The 23075-nt window shown below is 41.7% G+C and overlaps 1 protein-coding gene across 2 annotated transcripts in view; it reads right to left on the bottom strand.

Annotated features, from left to right (window-relative positions):
- Window positions 1-23075, bottom strand: part of mab21l3 (mab-21-like 3) — a 59571-nt gene that overhangs the window by 11352 nt on the left and 25144 nt on the right. For both annotated transcript variants that reach the window (XM_041211571.1, XM_041211572.1), the window contains 2 exons: window positions 21528-21819; window positions 15864-16045 (listed from right to left, as the gene is read on the bottom strand). In XM_041211571.1, coding sequence (XP_041067505.1) covers window positions 15864-16045; window positions 21528-21819 — 474 coding nt within the window. The remainder of the gene's footprint in view (window positions 1-15863; window positions 16046-21527; window positions 21820-23075) is intronic.

Genomic DNA, 23075 nt, shown 5'->3' with positions numbered 1-23075 from the left:
GCACAAACACAAAATCGGCCATAAATTGACCTGATCGGGCTGTGCTTTAAAACACATTTTTTTCCAAAAAGGAAATGAAAAATATTCCTTTATATATTTAGGAGTGGTGGCTTATTGTCGTTCAATTAATACAGCTGAAAATAGGTTTATCACAAAAAAAAGCATTTTTAAACTGAGTATAAATCTACCAATTACAAGTAACCCGATTTTAAATGACTGAAAATGACTTTTAAAAAAAAGCGTTTCCTCATTAAATTGGGATAGAGTGGTCAGTTTTTTTAAGTAAATTTTTAAAAATACATTCAAAAGCAACACAGTGTTTCTAATAGTATGTTAGCACCCAAAACAATCAGTGTAACATTTAAAGCCTTCTCAATTCAATTGCACTTGTCCATACGGAAATTAATTTCAGATATTTGCACAAAAATTGCCTATAAATGAACAACAACAATAAAAAGAAAGAAAATTACCCTATCACCAAGGTTTAACTTTAATTAAAACGTATTAAGAAACCTATTCCAATGTATTAAAATAATCAGAGTCTCATCATGAGTGCATATCCTCATCAATTCATCCAATTTCTGTTAGAAGCTCTTATAAAGAAAATGAGTTAAACAACCGATTTGTCCTACATCTGAGGGATTGTAGACTTTTCCCTGAACACATTCAACAGTACATCCAACAGTATTACTGAGACAAGGGGTTTATTCTCATTGTTCATGACTCTACTTCTGTTAGAATTCTTTGACAGCAGATTTTGTCAAGAAAGATCTGCTTATCAAATACCTTTCCTGCCTGGTTCAATACCTCATATCCTTAAAGAGTCTACTTTCCTAAGTGCACAGTAAGAGAGATATCCAGAGGGATTGCACTCTCAACTACAACTGTATAGAAGAGCCTCATGACTGTTCAATCCACTCAAAAGGATGTGTCTCTTGGCTACAACATGTATACACTTTCTTCCAATCCAACTTATCTGCTTTGATACCTAGATACTTAGTAACTATTTCAGTGTCCACACGAATCTTCACAGGAACAATATTAACTGGCCTTTTCCTGAAGTCTGTAATTAGTTCTTTTATCTTGTTTTCATTCAGTTTAAGAGAATTGTGAGTGCACCATTTTACAAACTTCTCCACCGAGTTCCTATAGGTTACATCATTATTCCTTACGAGACCCACAAGTACTGTATAATCAGCATACTTCAGGATCGTTCGTTGTCATGCTCTGATCAACAATCGTTCATGTGGAGGATGAAAAGTAAAAGATGACAGCACACAGCCCTGAGGAGATCCAGTATTCATTAACATGGGCTCCGAGTAAATCCCTGAGGCTAACACCCATTCAGTCCCGTTGTGAAGGAAATCACTAATTCAAAGTAGGAGAGTAGGATTGACATTAAGGTTTTTCAATAAGCTTGAATGGTTGCTCAGTATCAAAGATAGAAAATAAATCAACAAAGGTAGCGCGAGCATAGTTGTGTAATTTATCCACCTGCTGTTGGATCAAATGAACCAAGGTCCGAACAACGTCGTTCACTGACTTTATGGAATTGATAGGCAAATGCAACCGATCAATATGTAGAACAAGGGGATCTAAAAGATGCTTGAATACAATGCGTTCCAAACGCTTCATGACTATCCATGTGCAATGAGTGGAAACGCACAATGGTGATTAATCTCCTGGAGGCGTGGCCAGCTGTGGGTGGGGTCAGCTTCTAGTGCGATATTTTCAAACTAGTCAAATGATCAGTGAAACTCTATTTGCACTGAGCGGTACTGGCACTTGAAATTCTACGATCTTTTGCAGGGTTACACCAATTTCAGACAAATTGCACCGATAAAAGAAATTCAATCGAAGCTCTACACCATTGTGTCCATGGAAATAAATTATTCATTTACTTTCTTGATGCAACAGAAATTCAGATCAAAGGAAAGGGTACAAGCAAAAGCACAATTACTTAACATGTAATATTGTCTTAATAAAAGGCATCCTCCACAAACTAATATTCAACAGCATTAGCTGTTATGCTATGAAAACCTAGACAGCAGAGACTGACCAAAGCAAATGCAACATCTTGGGTTAATGGTTGCAACAGAATCAATAGCAAACGCATTTCCAGCTGGGAAAGAACTATCGCTACGAATATCCACACAGGATCCGAGGTATGTTGTGAACATGCATCACCTGACAATGACACACATCAAAGTAACATCCAAGTATGCAGACCATTTGCGCCGGTGCAAATCAATTCTGCTAATGGTGGACAGGCTGGTAGCCATGTCCTGGTTACATCATTGATGGAGAAAGCTTTACAAACATAGGTGAATGCACTGAAACAAGTGCCTATGTTCAAAGAGGCCTTCAGGTCAGCATTAGGAGATGGTGCAATATAGATGCAAGATCATAGAAACATGAACACTTACACTACAGAGGGGTTCCATATCCTCAAGCCCCTGTCTAACTCCCTTTTAAAATTATTTGTGCAATCTGCATCTGCTGTCTTTTCAGAGAGCTCCAGATCCTGATAACACAGTGAAAAATATTCTCCTCGTATTTCCTCTAGAATTTTACCAGTCATTATGAATCTATGACAACTCACTGTGATGACTTTTGATTGTAAGCATTAACAGTAATGGAATTTTGTAATTACTTTAAAATGTTTGGGGAACTAAAATTGATTATAAATATGTTTGAAAAGGACTTTTTAACAGCTTGTATCAATTATATAGGGGGTCAATAATGATTTTTGATTACAAAGAAATTCTACTCCATGTGACCTGGTGACCCTTGAACTGGAAGCAGTAGCAACAGGAAGGAAGTTAAAATATGGAGGCTATGTGACATACAGACTCAAGAACAGAGTGACCAACCATCCTGCATTTTTGGGGCCCATCCTGTAATTCGGCCTTCCTGGGACATATTTTGTCCTGAATTTCTGGTGTCTCTCTGCAGGGCTCTCTGTACATGCATTGGGTGCAGACGGTTTGCGACTTGACCTCTGGGTGTCTGGTATTGTCGTTGGCTCTGGGGACCCAAGTTCAAATCCTGCCATGGCAAATGGTGGAATTTGAGTTCAATAAAAATCTGGAATTAAAAGTCTAATGATGACCATGAAACCATTGTCGATTGTTGTAAAACCCACCTGGTTCACTAATGTCCTTTAGGCGTCACTGGCCAGGCCAGCATTTATTGGTCATCCCTAATTGCCTTTCAGAGGACATTTAAGAGTCAACCACATTGCTGTGGGTCTGGAGTCACATGAAGCCAGGTAAGGAGAGCAAATTTCTTTCCTTAAAGGACATTAGTGAACCAGATTGGTTTTTACAACAATTGACAATGGTTTCATGGTCATCATTCAACTTTTAATGCCAGATTTTCATTGAATTCAAATTCCACCATCTGCCATGGCAGGATTCAAACCTGGGTCCCCAGAGCATTACCCTTGATGGTCCAGCGACAATACCACTATGCCATTGCCTCCCAATGACCTCCCTAGACAGCTAGAATATAAAGCCGGGGTGGGGATCGGGGCATGTTTTGATACAACCATACAAAGCCCTAGTAAAACCACACCTGGGCGACTGTATACCACCCTTAGAACAATTGCCTTTGAAGCAGTACAGTGCAGATTCACCAGATTGTTACTAGAGTTCCAAGAGTTTGTTTATGAGGAGAAATTATTTAAGTTAGGCTTGTATTGACTGGAATGAAGATTACTGGGTGACTTGAATGGGTTTTTTTTAAACATTTTGAAAGGAATTGATAGGTTAAAGAGAGAGAAACTTCTTCCACTGATGCAGCAGTCTCAGATAAGGGGGCTTATCCTCAAAATTAGAGATAGGTCATTCAGGAGAGAAATTAGAAACACTTCTTCATTCAAAGGGTAACAGAAGTGTAGAACTCTCTCCCACAAAAAGCAGTAGATGCCAGTTCAAGAAATAAGTTTTAATCTGAGGTTTAAAGGTTTTTTACCAGCTGAAGTTATTAAGGAATCTAAAGAAAAGGCAGTAGGATAGAGTTAAGATACAGATGAGTCATGATCTAATTGAACAGCAGAACAGGCTGGAGGGACTGAATGGCCTACTCCTGCTCCTATGTTGGGATGAATGGCCTGTAAATTCTATATAAACTGAGGGAATTGTTTACTACAACTAGATCTAAAAAGAGATTGAACAGCAGGCCAAAGTTTGCTGTCAGAGACCAGGGAGGCAAATGCCACTATTTATGTGTAAATTGTACAGCATTTTTAGGAGAGGAGCAGATCTACCATTAAATGTGAATATGTGCAAGTTGTTGTCTGAGTTGGGCCACTCCACCCTTAACTTTGTGGAAATGGCATTTTACTGAGCGCCTCCCAGTGAAAGGTATTGAATGTGATGATTTTGCTGTATTTGCTCTGTAAGAATGAACTAAAAAGTTTGATATTTTTAAACTTTTCCTTTGACTTATTTTTCCCTCCCTCTCTTAATCCAATCTTTCCTTTCTTTCTGTACCTGACTGAACATTGAGTTCACCCAGTCTAATTGGGGGTGCCTCCTTCTCACTCCTTGTGTTGTTAATGTCACAATCTTTAACTCTGGTTAAGGAGATAATTACTCAGTTGGTTCTCCTGTTCATCTTGGACCATGAAACCAGTTTCCCTCACTGCACTGTTATAAGTTCGCACTTCCAGCAATCATGTGGGCAAAACATTTTTGAGCTGAAGGGTGCAAGGTCAAGGCGGACTAATGGCAGATGCTGTTAGATGCCCTGCTCCACCAAAACATAGCCAGTTAGTGTTACTAAAACACATTCTTGCCTTTTGTTGCTAGTCTGCTATTTTCATGGAAATGAGTCAAATTCTTGTTAGACATTGGTCCTGTGAATTTAAGTTATATCATTAATACTGTCTCAGGTTCATTGGGCTCAATCGCTCCTGTAAATGGTTTCAGCATCTTCTCTTTGAGATAGATATAAGGCAGAGAGAATCAATTTATATGTTGGTGTGACCTAGGAGAATAGGACAATTGGACTCCTTTGTGACCTGAACTAAAAATCCATGTATATTTCTTCAACCTCTGAAAATAAATCAAGCCAACACTCAGGGCTAAAAATTGGATAAGGCCCATTAGTTTTGTGATGCCTGTTCATCCCCATGATTGTGGCCAGTCTTCAATGCGCTGCTCAGTGGCAGCAGGGAGCCAAGATTCGTGTAAGGCTAGCACCAATTAAAGCCAGTCTCCACCTGTAGGAAGAGAGGTGCACTCTGGCTGCAGCAGGTACTGGAAATAGCTGTGAAAGACTTAGGGTAGGAAGGAATCTTTGAACAACAAGAGCAGCAAGCCAGAGAGTAGGCTCCTAGATGCAGCATTTAATGCAAGAGAAGGAACCGGAAAATAGAGATCATTTTTCCACAGGGGCCAGGATGCCCTCCAGACAGACACTGAAGGAAATGAGTGTAGGTGGCCAGGGGGGCCAATGGCAGGAATCTGGTCCTGAGGACCTGGGTGTGGTACTGTAAGAAGTCCAATGACTTCACACAAGTGGTCAAGGTCAGTGACTACATCTTCAAATGCTAGATCTCACCAACCGCATCACCAGCCTCTCACATTGCTCCATGCACCATATTCCCATCATCACCCGACAACAATCTCTAGCAACCAGGACACATACCTAATTCATTCAATGTTCAACCATTGCACAAGGTCCAAACCTCCTGCCCATATCTCATAGCTTCCACACATTTCCAACCACTCAGCAATAACAGGCACTTTAACTCATTACAACGCACTCACTGACATTCATCTCTGTCTCTTGTAGGACAAGGTCACGGGTAACAGAAGGGAACAGCAAAGAACTGGCAGGGTTCAGGCACAGCTGAATGTCTACGCTCCGCCTTGGAGGAGACAGTACTCAGTATTATTGACACAGCCTCTCATGACTCTATGGCCGTGGGACTGAGGCAGTGGGACCCTGCTGCCTCTGCTGGAATTACAGCAGTCGAGTCCCACCACTGAGCCAATCAATCAGCCAGTCCAGACTGCTGCCCCCGTGCTGAAGTGGCACAGTCTGAAGCCAGGCCTTCAAGGCTCAAGAGCTGCCCGAGGGCATCCTGCAAAACCATCTGCAGTCTCCTTTGTTGAAAAAGTCAGCCACCTCCTATCAACCATGCTGTAGCCACTGGGCTAGCACTGCATATGTGCATATGAATGCAAGGCCAGACAAAGGCACTTACAAGGCAGGTACTGAATAAAGAAACACAAGGGTGAACTGTCCAATTTAGTATGTATAAGTGGAAGTGTTGCTCAGATAAAGTTGGACTGACTGGTTTGAGGTATCTTTCCTTTCAGGAATTTGGTCAAGATGAACTGTGATATTCCATAACAGATAGATGGAAAGTTAGGGAAGTGTAGAGCAATGGTAATTTGGGAATTTTTCAGGGGAACTGGCATCTGATGAAATACTCAGACAGCCTATCTGTAGTGAAGATCTTTGGATGCCTCATCCCTTCCTTTTCCTTCTGAGGTGGTTATCGAAAGGCTGGTCACTAGGCTGTGCCCCCATGATTGCATCCTGTACAACTGACCATCATAAATCATGAGACATGCACCAGGAGGCTGAAGGGCTTCCTTCCAAGCAGTCCAGGGAGGGGACCCATTCATTCAGAACGCTGATGGTCGACTCCCTGGTTGCAGCACGGCTGTCATTGAAGAAGTTCTGGCCATGGTCATTAACCATGTGCAGAACAGCTAGACTTTGTAGCATAGCAATCACTCTCTGATTTGACATGGTAGTGGGAAGATGGCAGGAACAGCTGACAGGTGCAGGATGGAAGCACCATGACTGCTGCCAGGATAGCACGAATTCACCAACATGATGTTTTGAGCATGGTCACACATTGAGAGTGTCGTTATGAAACATCACCCCACCGAGGTGAGGAGCCCTCAGGGCCACAGGTGTTTACTTGTTGGTTCCCTGCGTCATTGGGGATTCCCCTACCCTGGAAAAACCAAGGGTCCACTCCTCCTACATCTCTCTGGTTAGGAGAGAATATAATGAAATCCCCTTTCCTATTGTACAGGGCCTCTGTCACCCATCTGATTCAGTGATGCATAGCAAACTGAGAAATGTTGAGAATTCACTGGCCCCAGTGCAGAAGGATCCACTGGCATAGAAATTGAGTACCACCAAGATCTCATGGCCGCTAGCAGCAATGTCATCACCTTGTTCTGCGGCTCCAGGTCCAGTTTGAGGAGGTGGCATTGTTCAATGAGCACCTCCTTGGTGAACTGTAGCTGCTGCGGTCACTTCATCTGGCTGAGGTGGAGGCAGGGGAGGTGCTCTGTGAAGACGCTAGGCAGATAAGGCCTTCTGTTGAGAGCCCTCCTCCTCCTGCCTCTATGAGCAACTTCTCCTCTCTGCTCCATCTCCAAATCATGCTGCAGGACAGGGGAACTACAACTCTAGACCCCATGTTGGCAACTAGTTTTCTGCTCAGTCTTTCCAGAACTACACTACTCCTTGCAAAGGTCCAGCACCACATCCTTCAGACTCAAAGAACTTCTGTCAGCTCTTCCTCCAACACACTACAAAGTAACATTGCAACAGGAAAATAAATCAAGAACCCCTCTCCCAAAAGCTGAATGGTGATCCCTTTAATGGTGATGTTAGGGGCTTTCCGAACACGTGTTAAGTTATTCGTGTTTAAGAGAGGTCATTGAGTTGACTGCAAGGTCCAAGTTGGCAGGTCAGATGTCAAATCAGAGTTAGGCCCTGACTGACAGATGCCACAACCTGCTGACTCCATGTTTCTGGAACAAGCCCTTCCAGACATAGCGATTGGCATGGGACATGCCAGAAGTTGTTGGAAGTGGACCCCTGCCACTGAAAGCAGTGGCTCTAGGGAGCTGAATTTTGCAGGCAGTGTGTTTAAAAAGTACAAAATATTAAGCTGCTTTATTTCCCATTGAATAAACATACAGAACAATAATTATGACTCTTTTTCACTTCTTTACATCAAGTTGGTTTGCGTTCATGTAAAAATAATGAACAAACTATGCTAATCCCCCTTTGTGCTGAATCTTGCCTGATTACATTCCTGTCAGATGCCTCGGGACATTTTATTATGTTAAAAGGTGCTAAATGCAAATTATTGTTGTTGTTGAAGCTAATTTCCTAATCCGTCTCTCTTGTATTCAATCCTTCTCCCAGCCCTTTGCTGTCCGACTATTATTTTTCCCTCTTCACAGCTCTCAGGTTTTTAAAAGCTGACATGGCCATGATCCCCGCTGGGTGGAGTAGAGATGGCAGCAATGAGTGTCAACGATCCCACTGGTCACATTATCTTTCATTGTTTATAGTGTATTGGTTCAGACACTCTCTAAAATTTAATCAATATCTGCCATCCCGGCTGTCCTGTGGATTCAACTCCTCATGAGCTAAGTTTAACTCAACAGCATTTTTAATAGGTACTAGCTGATTTCCCATGGCATGGGTAGTAAACACCAATTTGAATTTTTCAGGTCAAGGCACGGTTAGGTGCTGTAGCATAATGGAACCAATGAGGTGGTCAAGACAGGAGAAAGAGGGAGAGGTAAATAGGAGGGGGAGAAGGAAAGGAGAGGGCCGAAGAAGTACAGGGGGAGGAAAGAGAGGGATGGAAGAAAAGGAAGATATAGAGGATGAAGAGAGAGAAGGCAACAGCAGGAAGCGAGAGGGGACAGGAAGGAAGGAGAGAGGGAAGGAGGAAGGATGAAGGGAGGCTGGAGATGAAAGGTAAAAAAGGGGAGAGGGAGGGAAAAGAAGGGAGTGTTGAGGAGGAGAATTAAAATCAGTGGGGAGAGAGTGTGAGTCATGGAACAACCAGCTTTCAGGCAAATACAGCAAGTAAATGGTGTGTTGGGGGGGGTTGCAGGCAGAGGGTGGTAGGCTGTAGATGAAAAATGCAGCCAAGGAGGTGGGGAAGCAGTATTGTCAAATGTGAAATTATGCAGGACAGTTTGTGAAGGGGAAGTGCAGGCCTGCCACTATTTTAATATATGTTACACTGAGGTCTCACCCTGGTGGCATATTCTGGAATCTTGATGAGTGAAACACAAGTTTATGTCTGGTTAAAGAATTTCATCAATCCACTAAAAAAAATACCCGGGCTATTGGACCAGAAACAGACCATCTTTCATGGAAGCTACTTAAGCTGTGAAAAGTTTGCAGGCTGGAAAGATGGTATATTATTATTTTATCTCGAATCAGCACAGAAATCCGAAACATGCTGGAGTTGGTTATTTTAGAGAATTGTAGTGCTCAGGGTACTAGTCTGGGATGATAGGTTGAACAAAATAAGTATTTCATTTCTGACCTCAGATACAAAAGTTGTCATTCTTGTCTGAAGAATTCCTTTAAATGGGTCAAGTGGGTCTATTCTTTTATGGGTTCATCTGACACTAAGTTAATTACAATTATGTTTAAAGGCAAGAAAGTTTCTAAATCAAAAACAGGGCTATGCACATCCTTGTGTGTTAGTCCTAGTGGAGTAACTGAAGGCAGCTGGCTACTTTGAGGCTCTATTATGGTTCTAAACTGTTGCAATAAAAACATTATTTTAACCCTTAGGCTACTTGCCGACCCAAACACTTTAACAATCAATGTTTACCCACTAGTGGTCAAGAAAAACACTAGTAAGGGTACTCAAATGTTAGGAGTAAAATTATTATTGTAAGAATCCCAAGCTAAAAAGCAAAAACATTTATAATTATGTTTTAATACTTTACTTCTGCACATATTGTCCTCCCATTCTCTATTCTCTCCTTCCCATTTTAATTTTAACCATAGAATACATTGGGTGAGTGGGGAATAAGTTATCTATCTATTCTTTTCCTCTAATTAGAACAAATATAAATGATCTTTGATTGGCTGACAATTGGCTCCAAGAACCCATTTTCCATCAAGCACTTAAAAACAAAAAAAAAATTGTTGGGGGATAACATGTTAGCACATACTGAATGATTAGTGAACAGGATGATAGAAGATCTCGGATGACACAAAAATTGGTAGGGTGGTAAATAGTGAGGAGGATAGCTGTAAACTGCAGGAGGATATCAATGAACTGGTCAGATGAGCAGAGCAGTGGCAAATGGAATTCAACCTGGAGTTAATGCAATTGGGCAGGGCTAACAAGGCCAGGGATTACACTAAGAATGGTAGGACCCAGGAAAATATTGAAGATCAGAGGGACCTTAGTGTACATATTCACAGATCCCTGAAGGTAGCAGGGCAGGTAGATAAGGTGGTAAGAAAGCATATGGGATACTTGCCTTTATTAGCCAAGCAAGGAAGTTATGCTGGAACTGTATAAAACGCTTGTTAGGCCACAACTGGAGTACTGCATGCAGTTCTGGTCACCACATGATAGGAAGGATGTGATTGCACAGGAGAGAGTGCAGAGGAGATTCACCAAGATGCTGCCTGGGCTGGAGGGTCTGAGCTATGAGGAAAGATTGGATAGGCTGGGGTTATTTCCCTTAGAGCAGCAAAGGTTGAGAGGGGAACTGATAGAGGTGTACAGGATTATGCGGGGCATAGATAGGGTAGATAGGAAGGCACTTTTTCCATTAGTAGCGGGGTCAATAATGAGGGGGCATAGAGTTAAGGTAAGAGTAGAAGGCTAAGAGGGGAGTTGAGGAGAAATTTTTTCACCCAGAGGGTGATGGGAGTCTGGAACTCACTGCCTGAAAGGGTGGTTGAGTCAGAAACTCTTGTAACATTTAAGAAGTGTTTAGATATTCACTTGCATTGCTATAGCCTCCAAGGCTATGGGTCAAGTGCTGGAAAACGGGATTAGTGTAGTCAGATGTTTGTTGACCGGTGCAGACATGACAGGATTATTGATGTGGAAGCTGAACTGCAGGCACTGCGCAACATGAGGGATGGGGAGAAATATCTGGACACTTTGTTCCAGAAGACTGTCACGCTTCTTGGGTCATCTGTTTTGGTCAGCAGTGAGGGACAAGAGGATGTGACTGTCACTGAGGCAGGTAATGAGACCGAGCAGACGGTAGTGGAGGAGCCTCAGAATTTGCAATTGTCAAACAGGTTTAAGGTGCTCGCAACCTGTGTGGATGAAAGCGAGGCCTGCAACATGGATGAGCTGACTGGCCATGGCACTGTGGTACAGGAAGCTGTTCAAGCGGGGGAAGCAAAAAGGAATGTAGTGGTAGTATGGGATAGTATAGTGAGGGGGATTGACACTGTTCTCTGCAGTGAATAGCGAGAGTCCAGATGGCTATGTCGCCTGCCCAGTGCCAGGGTTCAGGACATGTGCTCAGGGCTGGAGAGGAACTTGCAGTGGGGCGGGGAGGATCCAGTCGTTGTGGTCCATGCAGGTACCAATGACATAGGTAGAACTAGGAAAGAGGTTCTGCAAAGTCAGTACGAGGAGCTAGGTACCAAATTAAGAAGCAGGACCTCAAAGGTAATAACCTCTAGCTTATTAACTGAGCCACATGCAAATCGATATAGGGCAAATAAGATTAGAGACACAAATGTGTGGCTCAAAGACTGGTGTGGGAGAAATGGGTTCTGGTTTGTGGGGCACTGGCATCAGTACTGGGGAAAGTGGGGGCTGTACCGTTTGGATGGTTTACACCTGAACAATTTATATAAATGACTTGGAGCAATGGCATGCTAGCTAAATTTGCAGATGACACAAAGATAGGTAGGAAAATATGTTGTGAAGAGGACATGAGGAGGTTGCAGATGGACATAGAAAGGTTGAGTGAGTGGGCAAAGATCTGGCAAATGGAGTTTAATGTGGGAAAATTTGAAGTTGTTCACTTTGGCAGGAAGAACAGAAAAGCAGAGAATTACTTAAATGGAGAATGGCCGCAGAATTCTGAGGTTCAGAGGGATCTAGGTGTTTTAGTACATGAGTCACAAAAGGTTAATATGCAGGAACAGCAAGTAATTAAGAAGGCTAATGGAATGCTATCCTTTATTATGAGAGGAACTGAACATAAAAGTAAGGATGTTATGCAGGTGAGGCTGCACCTCGAATATTGTGTGCAGTTTTGGTCTCCTTATTTAGGTAAGGATGTAAGTGCATTGGAGGCAGTTCAGAGGAGGTTTACTAGATTGATGCCTGCAGTGAGTGGGTTGTCTTATGAGGAAAGGGTGGACAGACTGGGGCTTGTTTCCACTGGAGTTTAGAAGAGTGAGGGGTGATTTGATTGACGCATACAAGATCCTGAATAGCCTTGACAAGGTGGACATGGAAAGGATAGTTTCCTCTTGTGGTTGAGTCCAGAACTGGGAGGCTGTTTTAAAATTAGGGATCATCCTTATAGGACAGAGATGAGGAGAATTGTTTTCACCAAGAGGGTTGTGCGACTTTGGAACTCTGCCTCAGAAGGCAGTGGAGGTAGAGTCATTGAATATTTTTAAGGCAGAGGTAGATTGAGTTCCGTGCCTAACAAGAATCTAAGGTTGTCCAGAGGGGGTTGTAGATGGCAATGTGGAATTCGAAACACAACAGATCAGCCATGATCTTATTGAATGGTGGAGTGGGCTTGAGGGGCCAAATGGTCTACTTCTGTTCCTATTTTTTATGCTATGTTCATTCCCCCTCCTCCCGACCTCACCCCCATGCCCCCCACCCCATGATCCTCACTTTTCCCCCAACCCCCGCACCGACACCTCTTTCTGCCGGTCCTAGACCTTTCTCTCCCACCCCGTCTGCATTCATCTGTCGTGAGCATCGATGGTGACTTTCCAACTTCTCTTAGCTACTTTGCAGCACAACCATGTCCATGAGAATCCACCCAGCATGCCATGGACATTGCTCTGGGATCCCGTTGCTATCGGACTCCAGCATCTTCTGCTCCTCTGATATCTGCAATATGAGCAAGGTCCTGGCAGTAAGTCCCATCTTCTGCACGCTACAGTTTTTAAGACACGTTCTGCACCGGTGTGTTTGCCTGCCAACATAGGCGGACGAGTTTGGCAGGCTGACCTATAATGAAATGCAGATGTATTACAATGAGGTTCCTGACGTCCAATGGCAGGGAATGCGGCCCGCCATCGATGGGCTAAGTGGACGATCGCAAACTGGTTCCACGACGTCATGAAACAGATTTTTGGCCTTCACGCTGTAATGTCCACTCACGCCACCGAACACGCCAAATGCCAGTGGGCACAGATGATTCTGCCCTATGTTTTAAACTTAAATAAAGGCAATTATGAGGGCATAAAGGCAGAATTGGCTAAAAAGTGAACTGGGAATTTTGGTTAAGGGATGGGTCAGTAGAGATCGAGTGGCAGACATTTAAGGAGATATTTCAGAATAGTCAAAGGATACATTCCAATGAGAAAGGGAGGGACACACTGTAGTTAACTAAGGCAGTTAAAGATAGTATCAAAATTGAAAGAAACAGCATTTAATTCCACAAAGATGAGTGGCGGGTCAAAAGATTGGAAAGAATAAAAAGAACAGCAAAGAATGACTAAAAGATTAATAAGGAGGGGGAAATTAGAGTACAAGAGAAAGCTAGCTAGAAATATAAAAATAGTAAAAGTTTCTACACGTATTTAAAAAAGAAAAGAGCAAGTAAAGTGAGTGTTGGTCCTCTAGAGAGTGAGTCGGTGGAATTAATGGAAAAAAAAGAAAATAACAGATGAATTTAACAGATATTTTTGGTCTGTCTTCACTGTAGATGATAAAAATAATGTCCCAGAAGTAATTGTGAATCAGGAGGTGAAAGGGAGGAACTTAAAACTAATACAATCACCAGGGAAAGAGTACTAAGAAAAATTATTAAAACTAAAAGCTGTCAAGTCCCCAGGTGCTGATGGACTTCATCCTCTAGTCTTTTAAAAAAAAGTAGCTGAGATAATAGATGTGTTGGTTTTAATTTTCCAAAATGCCCTAGATTCTGGAAAGGTCCCATCAGATTGGAAAATAGCAAATGTGACACCTCTATTCAAGAAAGGAGGGAGAGAAAGCAGGAAACTACAGGCCAGTTAGCTTAAAACATCTGTCAGGTAAATTTCTGGAATCTATTATTGAGGCTATAATAGCGGGACACTTAGAAAATCTCAATGCAATTGGACAAAGTCAACACAGTTTTGTGAAATGCATATCATGCTTGACTAATTCATTGGAGTTCCTTGAAGAAGTAACAAGCAATGTGGATAAAGGGGAACCTGTGGATGTGCTGTACTTTGATGTGACATTAACAAATGCCTCCTGGAAATCTAAAGGTCACTACACAAAATATGGGCTCATAGTGTAGGGAGTAACATTAGTATGGATAGAGGATAGCAAATAAGAAATAGAGAGTAGGCATAAATAGGTCACTTTCCAGTTGGCACGATGTGATGAGTGGAGTGCCACAGGGATCAATCCTGGGGCTTCAACTATTTACAATTTACATAATGACTTGGATGAAGGGACTGAAGGTACGGTTGCTAACTTTGCTGATGACACAAAAATAGGTAGGAAAGTAAGTTGTGAAGTGGACATAAGGAGTCTGCAAAGAGACATAGATAGGTTAAGTGAATGGGCAAACATTTGGCAGATGGAGTATAATGTGGGAAAATGTGACTTTATCCACTTTCGAAGGAAGGATAGAAAAGCCACATATTATTTAAATGGAGAGAGATTGAAGAACTCTGCAGTACAGAGGGATCTGGGTGTCATGGTACATGAATCATATAAAGTTGGCATACACGTCAGAAAGTGATTAGGAAGGTAAATGGAATGTTGTTGTTTATTGCAAGTGGAATGGAATATAAAAGTAGGAATATTTGCTATAGTTTTATAGGGGTGTTGGGGACCCCACATCTGGAATACCAAGTACAGTTTTGGTCTCCTTATTTAATAAAGAATATAAAAGTTAGAAGCCGTTCAGAGAAGGTTCACACAAATGATACATGGGATGCAGGGGTTCTCTTACCCCTCCTTACCTGGAGGAAAGGGTGGGCAGACTGAGCCTGTAACCATTGGAGTTTAGAAGAATGAGAGGTGATCTTATTGAAACATTTAAGATCCTGAGGGGATGTGACAGGGTGGATGCTGAAAGGTAGTTTTCCCTTGTGGGAGACTAGAACTAGGGGACACAGTTTAAAAATAAGAGGTCTCCCAGTTAAGATGGAGATGAGGAGAATTTTTTCTCTGAGTGTCGTGAATCTTTGGAATTCTCTTCCCCAATGAGTGTTGGAGGCAGGATCATTGAATATTTTTAAGGCAGATGTCGACAGACTCTTGACAACAAGGGAGTCAAATGTTAATGGGGGTACATGAGTGGGAGTGACGCCACAATTGGATCAGCTATGATCTTGTTGAATGGCAGAGCAGGCTCGAGGGGTCAAATGGCCAACTCCTAATTCATATGTTCGCATGTACACATACCATTTCAAAACACAAATTTCAATACGGAGTTCAAATCATGTTTGGGGGTGGAAATTTGTCTTGGGTAGTACTAGGCTCTGTGTATAATGGGTGGTCGATCTGATAGCATGTGTTTTGCACCACTTCCTACAACAAGTTTCTTTAGGCCAAATACCACTCAACCCAGAAAATAAAGTCTTCTATCTTCAAATCAATGCACTAATCATCCACTTCCTTATCTTTGTTCCTGTTATGTCTTTTCATCAAGTTCATGGGCACTCTTGTTATAAATGATAAGTCATGTGTAACCACATCCCTAAAATATCCTAAGGGTTAGTCCATCTTTGCAGAACATAGTTCATCTCCCCCATAAATAACCATACGTCAAACTTAAAGAACTTCCTTCGACTTTTTGATGTGCATCATGTATTCACTTAACTATAAACAAACCAATTTCTCATCAAGCTTTTATATTGTTAAATGCTTTTTCTCTATTTCATACCTTGACAGATCGCGCCTTTTCTTTCGAAGGCCAACGTTTCAGAAACCGTGGCCAACGTGCTTTTTTTGGCCAGTGGCTGGCAATTTCAATGGCTGGTACAATCTCCACCTCAACATGCTGTTCTGTTGTTTCCACAGCAAGTCGTATGGTAGGGCCAACGCTTTCCAAAACATTGATTTTCCCTGTGAGAAGAACAGAATTTTTCTTGCTCAATAGGTAGGTTGATGTTTGGAGGCATTGTTTTTCTTTCTCACACAATGACAAAGACAACAGAAGTGGTGGAGAGAGTGAGAGAGAGAGAGAGAGAGTGGACGAAAGGAAAGGGGAGAAAAGAGAAGTCCTTTTTACCACAATTTGCACATTAAAAAAATCAAAAATCCACGAAAGAGAGAGAGAGAGCAACCAATCTAAATAATCATCTTGTAAGGAGTCACCATTCAATTATAACAATGTCACAAAATCATCAGGAACTCAACCGCATATCACGTTTCGAAATAACTTTTCAAAAAGGAAAGTATTACTTTTTGAAGAGACATAACTAAACCAAAACATGCTGAATCCTCATAGTCTTTGATGTTCCAAAATAAGTTTGTCTATGCAGAGGGAACATTTTTCCCCATTGCGCATCCTGTTAAGATTTAAAAATAATGAATAGTTTGCCAGAATCCAAATTTGATTTTGCCAAATGAGACTTCTTTTTTGCAATGTAATCCAGCACAATTAAGATTTGCCACTCATCCCTACTTGCTCAGTTCCAATGGTGAAACAGAGCATAAAACTTTGATGTTGACAAGAAACTAATCAAGTGCAACATTTATGTGTTATGAAAGTTCTCACCACAGGTGACTAATAGATATCTGCAAGATGCCAAACAATCTGGCCCCACATGCATAGATACACACCCGGAATGATTTTCCATCTGTCAGAGCGTAATTGGCAGCATTTCCACTGGCATATTCCTTCTGGAGACTCTGTGGTGTGCTCTTGGCAATGTAACTAGGCTATTACTCAAACAAAATGGCTTGGAACTCAAGACAGTTGAAACTCGACTTATTTCCCTTGATGCTTAGTATCATTCTTTTCAAAACTCATCATTATATTCACCTAGTTAAAGCAATTGCTCAAAGCAACTAAATGCAGTGAAGCAGGTCCTTTTGGTTGCCAGCATTAAACCACCAACTGTTTCAACTAGTAATTTTCAATTGGAAATAAATATATAAATAGAATTGAGCAGGGGCCAATCTGGACTAAATAGCCAGTATTAAAATTCTACGCATTGTTTAAAATGATACAATTATATCTGGTGCAGGCAACCAGATATACTAGCAACTAGCCTTAATGAGATTGGTTAATACAGACTTCTATTGCACTAATTATCTTATCTCACAGCACGGTTAGTATAGCCAAGTGGTTATGGTACTGGGTTTGTAATCCCAAGATCAAGAGTTCAAATCTCACAATGGCAAACTATGAAACAATGTAACTTCATCTGAAACAGATGGAAATGTGTTTGTACTCAAAAGAGTTACAATCCAGAAAATAACATCACCCTAATGGTGTTACACCTGTTTGATACTAATGCTCTTTTACATTGGTCATGGCACAGATTGTGAAACAGGGAAATACAGATCAATAGCAAGGCTTCCTATGAAACATAATAAAAGTCAGAAGCCTATTTTTGTGAAATAGTATAGTATACTTGGAGGATTTCATGCAGAGATGGATGGGAGAGCATGTGTAGATTTTGAATAGCATAGTATTCTGTACACAAACCACTTGTGGAAATAACTGGTCATTCGTTGATGAACAATGCATTTTAACATAACGGCTTCTTCATGACAAGCAGGAAACACTTTACTATTTTCCACATGGTTCACTAAAATCATTCAGTATTATATTTTGCTCACAGAAAAATTGTGGTGTGCATTATGGTATACCACAGCTGGGTTTTACATGCACCCCAGTTTTCAGCTGGGAAGGGGGGGTGGGGGGGGCGCATGTAAAATAGTTTGGGTGGCTAGCCCACTACCTTCCTGCCCACGCCCATCCCAGTTCCCATAATATGCTAGGTGGGCTGGTGCTAAAATCAGCAGCCTACCAGCCATACTTAAATGAATAATTAAAGGTCTGTAGTCATTTGGTAGTACAGAACTTGAGTATTGTTGAAAAAAGAGACATGTCTAAGCTTTTTGTCTTGCACTCATCAGGACACTCAAGAATACCAATACAAGGGGAAGGCAACAATTTATACTGTATGTGAATAGAGTGCTGATTGGTTGGCAAGTGACATTACCATAAAGAATGCAGCACTGATGGTGACTGACAGTTAACTGCCAAGCATTGTTTGAAATTTAAACCAGGCAGCTTGACCCTGACTGGTCAAGGCATTGCCCTGAGGAATGAATCAGCAAATGGCTGTCACTTATTTTGTTTAGCTGGAACAGGCACAATATGTGTACATGTTCTTTCTGTCCGCACAGAACAGGGCTCTGAGTATTAATATACTTAATTTCCAGTACACACAAATGCATCACACTGTGAACCAGACTGACAGTCTTAAGTTGGTTGTCAGCATAATTAATAGCACATTCTAGGTCCACCTTTCGCAAACATCTTTGTAGGGTTCCATGAGAAATGTGGCTTCGATGGAATGACACCTAACCTCCTACTTCTAGCATATTTCCAATATGCAGATGATACGTTTGCTACATTTAAATCCACAGTTGCTGTAACAATTTCCTTACATGGACTCTATCCTGCACTCGGATTCACCTTTAAAATGGAGAAGTCAAGTGAACTCCCTTTCCTTGACGTACTAGTTGAGAAATCTGCCAGGGGGTTCTCTGCTACTGTCGACCGCAAGCCTACCTTCACTGGTCAAGATATGCATTAGGATTTTTACAGTTCCACATGCAACAGGATTAGTCTCATCGGCAACCTTGCAAATAGGGCCAGAGCCATTTGGTCATTATGATGCTGAAATAGGCGCATCAAATGCATCCTGCAGGATAATGACTACCCTGATCAGATCATTTCATGCTGTATATCATGCAAACTCATGAATGGGCCTAAGACCATCACCTTTGGCCCTGAAAAGTGCCCAGTCTACTCAGATTACCCTGGAAGGGCAAGGTATCTCAAAAATTTGAGCAACAGTTGGAGCTGACTGCAGTAGCAACATGTGTGATATTTGCCACTAACAGGATGCTGCCATCAAACCAAAAAGACATTCTGCCTATCACACAGATGAGTAATGTGGTATATGAATTTCAGTGCCAATGTGATGCTAGGTATGTAGGCTGGACATCAAACAACATGCCCCAGCCACTGTTTGCACTGGGCAAGGTACAGACCATGCCCAACCAGCCCGTAATTGCATTAGAAGTCCAGCATTAGATGTGATTCTGCGATTGGACAACATTTGCTAAATAATCCTCAGTGTGCTACGAATTACGCTGAGAACCAATTTAAGATTATCAGTCAGGCTCACAGTGAGACACATTTATGTGTACCGGAAGCTACATATATTATATGCAGAGCTCTGGTTCTTTGCAGAAAAAATAATGTGCACACACTGTGCTGTTTCAGCTAAACAAAACAAGTGACAGTCATTTGCTGACTCATTCCTCAGGACAATGCCTTGACCAATCAGGGTCAAGCTGCCTGGTTTAAATTTCAAACAATGCTTGGCAGTTAACTGTCAGTCACCATCAGTGATGCATTCTCCATGGCAACAGCACTTGTCAATCAATCAGCACTCTCCTCACATAGAGTATAAATTGTTGCCTTCCCTTATATTGGTATTCTTGCAAAGTATCCTGATTAGTGCAGGACTAAAAGTTTAGACATGTCTCACTTTTTCAGCAATACTCAAATTAAAGGTCAATTAGCCTGGTTAGCAAGCCTCTGGACCTGAATAATACATTTCCCATGCCAAAATACGGTTGGTTTGGGCAGGTTGTTTTTAAGGCCTACATAAGAAAATGGGAGGAAGGAAGAGAGGGCATGTCACTCGGGGGGTACCCTGCACTCAATGGGCAGCCCCACCAAGATGTCAACCTGCCCTTCATTCTGTGCTGTGTGTTCTATAAAACCCAGCCCCTCACCCACCTCTTCTACCTCCCTAGGCTCTAAGATCCCTCTCTGTCTTAAAGCCCTGGGACTTAGCTCTCAAGGTAGTCATGATCCTCTTCGGGTTTCTTCTTGCAGTCCCAGCAGGGCCAACTACCGAGCTCTGGCACTGTTGGATCTGATGACGGAGTGGCCAGTCAGATTAGCCAGCAGCTCTCAAAGGTTGGGCTTCCTTCCACCCAGGGTGAAGTCCCACTGTTAAACAATTTAGCCCACCAGCGTGAGGCAGGCTTCTAACCAACTTTCCTGCAAGCGGTCCACCCCCACCCATATAAACTGCAGCCCGTTGAGTATATTTGACTCATGAGTAAATGAGCATCACTTTATACCTAAGTCTTTCTTCATCTATGGAGTAAACGGTCTTTACTTTGTCCTGCTATGTGTACTCCATCTATTTTCACACCTTGAACACCGCTATTTGAATGCCAGTAGAAGAATCACAATCACTGTTTAGCTGATTTAAAAGGCCCTTTTCTCATCCTGTGTTAAAATGGTTTAATTCACTATCCAGATACCGCATAGGATCTCGCAACGATTACCTGAAAGTGCTCCTTTCTTCACAGTCTTGCACACAATCACTTCATTTAAAGCCTTATGTTATACAATTGATTTGTGCATGTGACTGTCATCACACCATTCTGGTCAGTATATTGAGCTTGGCTGCACCTCATAGTCATTCTCAACTTTTGCATTCTTTGGGAAGGAAACAACAATCCATAACACTAGAGAGAGATTGACAACAGGTGATGGAATCTCAAACTTTCTGTTCATCTTCAGCAGTATTCTAGCAATCAACTGGATACCAATCGGGAATAGAAATCTGACTAATTCCTTCCTCCTCCATGCTTATGGTCTCAATCATTGATCACTCCCTTGTAACTCTCACCATGTCCATTATTTTCTTCCCACTCCATGTCTTCCGGTGTCCAATCCTGAAAAAGAAACCCTTCCCCATAGTCACTTACAGCGACATTTTCAAACTGCCAACTTGCCCTCCATCCACTACAATACTTCTGCAGCCATTGATTTGCTCAACTATTCCTTCACCTTTGATTGCCTTGTGCCCAATAAAACCTTTACCATCTCCATCTTGGTTGTTTGCCCTGCTAAGGACACAGTCTTTACTTCAAGTTCAAGGGTACTCATACCTGGCTTATAACTTGGCTTAGCCATCCATCACCAGATCTGACAGGATGGCACCAAATTATATTGGGCCTCTTCTACCAGTACTCCAGGACTACCCTGGAGAGCAAAGGTTACCTCCTGCTTCTTCCACAAACTAGCTCATTAAATCTACTTCCCCAACACTGTTTCAGTTTTCCAATATGCAAAGAGTTCATGGACATTTTTGTCATCAAGGTGCAATATCAAGTACCATTGTGAGAGGGGGAAATCCACACTAAAGACATCGTTAGATCTTTTGGGCAGCTTTCTTCAAGGTCTGTGATGAACACCCTTGCCCTGCTGCTGACTGCAAAATCTGGGTCTTAGTCAATGTTTAAAATTAAACTGATCATTTGATCCTCTACTTACCATGAAAATTAGAGGCCTGGAGTGGTTTCTCAAGCAGTGCTTTAAAGATAGCAACTACCTTAGAAGGAACAATGTCACCTTCAATAGTCACATCTGACTCGTGCCATTCTTGGGTACTCTTAAGAAACTGATCCACCTCCAACCACTGATGAAGTTTCTCGGGCTCTTGAACAGGTGAGATGAGCTTGGAACCAGTCAAGGTATAATAACGCCACTGGCGTGCCTTCCGTTCTGTGTAAGCTGCCAGACCTCGGACCGGAACCATAATGAAAAACTGTGTTGGTGACTGAACCTGAGAGAAAGCAGAACACCACTTGGAAACTAACATTCCCTTTCAGGCATTACTGAGGTTTGAATACACAAATGAAGGAATCTGTTTTTTGTAATTAGTCATGATTACCTACATCATGAATTAGTGAATATTACAACGTATATGTGAAATATTTCAGATAAAATGATTATCTGCATGATTGCTTTTGCAAGAAAATGTCTGATCTGTTTGAATGAGCACAGCAAAATCATCAGACAGCATGGCTGACAGAAGCAGCTCGAGGCAAAATACTTGGATTGCCCCATGTATCACTGATGTGATGACACCAATGTCATTAATGATCAATGGCTTGTTTGAGAGAGTAAGATTATAATTGAACAGTGTATAGTAGTGTGTAAACTGGAAGAAAAAATTAAATCAATATGTACAGAGAGTATAGTAAGAATTTATTTTTAAACAAGAGGCAAATAAATAACATTGGAGGCTAATTAAAATTAACTGCCTAAAATAAAACGATTTTCTGTCTACACAAACTTTTTTCCTTTTTACATTTTTCACTCATTGATTTTCTGCACTTCACATCGCATCGACTCTTCACTGGGATAGAGTCTTATGGTGCCAGCTACCTCTAGGCCTCTCGCTCAACCAGCCAGTGTGTTTGACTTGGGAGTGAATGTCTATAGAGTATTTGATCACAATGAGTATATTAAGTCTATTTGATTACAAACTAATTCAGGCGATTTGTTTTTGAGAGTAGATCTATATTGGTGCAGTATCCTTTAATACATTTACAATGAGTGATAGTTAAAGAGAACTATGAGTTTTATTGGATTCAACTGAGAACAAAGCTCTCAGCAGGTGGTGTTTGCTTTGATTATGGTAAAACCCGAGCTGATCAAATTCACTTCTGGCGAATAAGAACTGATTTTACTGAAGAACCCCATTTTGGGAAAAGTACAATGAATGATATACACTACTGTTACATCACTATTTTTCTATTCTTTATTATTTATGGAAGGATGTAAATGTGTTGCCAGTAGTTCAGGGAAGATTTACTGGACTAATACATAGAATGGGTAGGTTGTCTCATGAGGAAAAGGTGGACAGGCTAGACTTATATCGAAGAGTAAGAGGTGACTTGATTGAAACATACAAGATTCTGAGGGGTCTTGACAGGGTGGATGTGGAGAGGACATTTCCTCTTGTGGGAGAATCTAGAGCTAGGGATCAGTGTTTAAAAATAAGGGGTCACCCATTTAGGACACTTGAGGAGAAAT

This window comes from Carcharodon carcharias, chromosome 18 (assembly GCF_017639515.1).
Source record: "Carcharodon carcharias isolate sCarCar2 chromosome 18, sCarCar2.pri, whole genome shotgun sequence".
Taxonomy (NCBI): domain Eukaryota; kingdom Metazoa; phylum Chordata; class Chondrichthyes; order Lamniformes; family Lamnidae; genus Carcharodon; species Carcharodon carcharias.
This window is presented reverse-complemented; position numbering and strand designations above follow the sequence as displayed.